We start from the raw sequence: 4,282 nt of genomic DNA on the forward strand, positions 1-4,282 counted from the left end.
GGGAGGGGGAGAGAGAGAGAGAGAGAGAGAGAGAGAGAGAGAGAGAGAGAATTGTCAAAGCTTGCACAATGCCGCACTTGTCTGTAGGAAACCTGAGGGAGCCCTGGGACCTCTTGAGCCTCCTCCTGCCTGCCAGACTCCTCCCAGGGATCTTTGCGCCTCCTGCCCCTTGGACCCACTCTGCGGGGTGAGAAGTTCTTCCTATGTGGTCCATGGCACCTGCTCAGTGAATGCTGCTCGGGACCTTTCGAAGTTGTCCCCGTGCCTGGTCCTCCCTGCCCACCCTGATTTTTATTTCCCTCATTCCCTTTCAACACACCATGTTAGATTTAGTTGTCCTTTTCCCCAAATGGAAAGCGATCTTCTAGTTTTATTATTTTTATTTTTTCTGTATTCTCAGCACATAGAATATGCCCAACAAATACATGTCAAGTGAACATTTCCCAAATGGATAAGATTAACTTAAAAATTGTGTATCTCTGTGCTGTAGGTTTATTTTTCATTGCTGTATAAGGGGCCCCTATGCTCAGGGGAGATCCCTGGTTGTAGAAGATGCCAGATTGCAACAGAAGCCTGGAGTCTGAGCCCTGCCCCTTGTCACTGGTCCCCACTGTGAAATGGGTGTGGGAATTCCTCTGCCACCGACAAAAGAATGAAGGCAGATAGCATCATCAGTGGCTGTGTTTTGTAAACGCGCAGGGTAACCTCCTGCCAAGGCTGTCAGCAGCGCCTCCCAGTCCCCAGCCTGTCTCTGTGAGGAGAGGAGGTGGAGGTCCCCAGGCGGGGGGGAATGACAAAGCCCAGCCATGGGGGATACAATGGAGGGGTGGGGTAGCCTCAGGAAGGAGCAAAAGAGGAGCCAGTCATTCTCCTTTATATTAATAATCACAAGGAATATCTTACTAACCTTCAGAGTTTTAAAAATGCATTTATGTCCATTCTTTTTGTTTTTTAAAATGTATTTGTTTTCATGTATTTGGTTGTTGCAAGATTTCTCTATGCAGCTCGGACTCATAGTGATCCTCCTGCGTCAGCCTCCCCAGCGCTCGGGGAGGGGCTGGCATGGCATATGGTGCCAGGGATGGAATCGCGGTCCCTGCGCTTGCCTAAGCAGGCGCTTTAGTCCACTGAGCTGTCTTGCCGGCTCTCCACTCTTCTGTGTACCTTAAATGACTGAAGTAAATGTGCAGGGGGGGGGGGCTGGTGAGATGGCTCAGTGGTCTAAAGCACCTACTTAGAACAAGCTAAGCTAAGCAAAACACAGGGACCGCGGTTCAATCCCCAGCACCACATGCCAGCCAGGCCCGCCCCCTGGTGGGCTGAGCTGGCCACACACACACTAAATAAACAAACAAACAAATAAATAAATATTTAAAAAAAATAAAAAAAAATAAATGTGCAGGGGTCCCCTACCTCCCCCTCTTTTTCCCCCCTCTTTTGTTGTGGTGCTGGAGATTGGACGCAAGGCCTTTGTCCTCACCTACATCTGACGTCCTTTCATTTTTTATCTTGAGACAGAATTTCAGTTGCTAAATTGCTCAGGCTGCACTCAATCTTACTGGTCCTCCTGTCTCAGCCTCCCAGAATGCTGGGTTTACAGCACCCACCCACCCACCCCCGCATTTATTCTCATTCTACACCTAAGAAAACTGAATAAAAGTGAATTTGTTTGTGGAGGACAGGGTCTCACTTTGTAGCTCCGGCTGGCCTGGAGCTCAGGACAAGCTTGCTCCCCCAGCCTCGCGAGAGCTGGCATCACAGGCCTGCACCACCACACGTGAGACTGCAAAAAGGAAATCAGCTAAGCTTCAATTCTCAGCCCTGCCACCACCTGGGTGACACTTGGCCAACTCCCTTGAGTCCTTGATTTGCTCAGCTACAAAATGTGAATGATTATATTGGCTCCATGGGAAGCTCAGGGACTTAATAAGATAAGCTGGGGGACGGAACCCCTGGCTTGGCCCATCCTGGTGCAGAGGACAGAGGGGGCTTGGAAGGCAAGGTGCTTCACACCAAGGGTCCGACCCAGTGGGGACCCCGAGGGACGTTTTCTTCATCACTTTTATCATTGGGACAAAATGCCAAGTACCCACAAGGTAAAGGAGTAGGCCCAGGGTCCAGTGTAGGCAGAAGTGGCGTGGCTGAGGGGGCTGCGTAAGAATAACCCTTGGGTGGCAGCCAGAAGCAGAGCAGGAGGCCGCAGAGGGAGACCCTCTCCTCCCGGGTCACACCCCAGGGACCCCCACCTCCCACAGCAAGTCAGCCCCAGCCCTGAATTTCCGCTCACGTCCCTCCCTCCCTCCCTCTGCAATGAGGCCGCAGATGCCAACTGACTGCAGCCCCAGGGCCGCTGGAGCACCCTTCTGGGTTAATTTTTAATTCCCCTCCCGGTCCCTCTGAACTAAGCAGCAGCCCAGGACATCCCTGAGCCCTAAGAACAGCCCCTGGCACGTGGCGACCCTCTTCCTACTGATAAAATGGCATCAGGGGCCCCCAGCGATACAAGACGGGGACCTTGGCGCTCTGGTGCCGAGGACAGGGACAGCCAGGGAGGAGAAGGTAGCCCCGGCCCTCATGGGCAGCGGGCTGGTGCTTGGGCTCCATCAGGCAGGGGAAGCAGGTGCTCTGCTGAAGCAGGTTCGGGGGCCCCTGGGCCAGGTGCAGGGCCAGGGAGGCCGGGTACCGCGAGGGGCAGGTGCTGCTGAACGGGCGCTCGTCCTCGCTGGCCGCACTGTCCTGTGGCGGGAAGAAGCCGGGGAGCCCCAGGTCTCTGGCAGTCATGTGGGGTCTTTTGAAGGCAGAGTACCCATCTGCCAGCTTGGGGTTGGGGTCCAGGACTGGCCTGTAGAATTCTTCTTTCCGGAGCTGGGCGTCCAGCTTCGCCTGCTGTGGAAACAGATCCCGTATGAACGAGGGGAGAGGCCAACGTGGGGCAGCTTCCCTCAGAAGTATCTAGGGGCTCAATTTTATTTTAAAAATTTCTAAGGGCTAGGGTGTAACTCAGTGGTCAGATGTGTGTCAGGCATGTGCAGAGCCCTGAGTTCAATCCCCAACACTACAAAAATAAAAATTTTAAATAAGTTTTGAATGTTAACATACACAACAGAGGGAAATACTGAATTAATACAAAAGAGTTTATAGTGAAAAATGAATCTACTTTCCATTTTCTTTCTCCCTTGGTTTCCATCTCCAGAGGAAACTGCTGTTAGGTGTTTTAAAAGAATTTTCTAGAAATATCTTATATACCTATTGACATAGTCAGCATTTACAAGGGAAAAGTTTTAATACAGGACAAATAATTTCTCAGATTATTTTATAACATTCACCCAAAGAGTCAAGTGCGAAAGAGTACGGACACCTCAAGGAGTCCATCTGAGGGCCTGGATCCCACGGCAGTGCCCTGCACGAGTCCAGCTGAAGACCGAGAGCCCACGACAGTGCCCCCCCACGCCCAGCTGGGGGTCCAGAGCCCACCACGATGTCTCGTGCAGGTCTGCATCAAGGTCTGTGCTTGGACGGCTCCAAGGTCGGGGTGGAAGCTAGAACGTGCACCAGCAGGATGAAGGATCTGCGCCAGCAGGCTGGGGGTCCGCACTGGAGCCAGGAAGCAGTGCTCGAGGTAAGGGCCAGAGCTCCCCCCAAAGAGAACGGAAGCCGTCCTCAGTGAAAGCAGGGACACGATCTCCTCCGCCACCGAGGACAGTTGAGTTCATATAAGGAAACACAGCTTCTCCACGAGAGCCAGCAGCGCCACCTGCCCTCCCGTTCTCCTGTTACGCTGCTGGCAACAACCCTCAGGTGGGCCTTCCACACCCAGCACCACGCTGATTCAGTTCAGCTGCCTGTGACAAGCTGCCCGTCAGTTATGTATATCTCCATCATCTGGTTTATACAAAAATGATTCACATTATTATTTTTTATTCTATGTTCAAATAATAGAGCTCAGGGGCCGGGGAGATGGCTCAGTAGAATAAGTATTTGCCTGGCAAGCACAAGAGCCTGAGTTCAATCCCTGGTTCTGCCAAAAAAAAAAATTAAAAAATAATAATAAAAATAATAACAGCTCAGACATTGTTCCACCTTTGTATAGATCAGGTTTTTGGTAAGACTATCTCAGGATAGAAAAGGTTTTCTTCTATTCAGAAAAGAAGAAAAGCCGAGTGTGGTGGTGCACATCTGTAATTCCAGCACTTGAGAGGCTAGGGCAAGAAGATTGCTACGAGTTCAAGGCCAGCCTGGGATACCTGGTGAGTTCAAGGCCAGCCTGAGTTACAGAGAGACT

The 4,282-nt window shown here is 51.6% G+C and overlaps 1 protein-coding gene across 1 annotated transcript in view; it reads right to left on the reverse strand.

Annotated features, from left to right (window-relative positions):
• Nucleotides 1-2,400: 2,400 nt before the first annotated feature.
• The window catches only part of Tex37 (testis expressed 37), an 8,900-nt gene continuing 7,018 nt past the window's right edge, over nt 2,401-4,282 (reverse strand). The window contains exon 4 of the mRNA XM_004642780.2: nt 2,401-2,886. Within this exon, the coding sequence (XP_004642837.1) occupies nt 2,467-2,886 (420 nt within the window). The 3' untranslated portion in view covers nt 2,401-2,466. The remainder of the gene's footprint in view (nt 2,887-4,282) is intronic.

This window comes from Octodon degus, unplaced genomic scaffold (genome assembly GCF_000260255.1).
Source record: "Octodon degus isolate 3935 unplaced genomic scaffold, OctDeg1.0 scaffold00162, whole genome shotgun sequence".
Lineage (NCBI taxonomy): Eukaryota > Metazoa > Chordata > Mammalia > Rodentia > Octodontidae > Octodon > Octodon degus.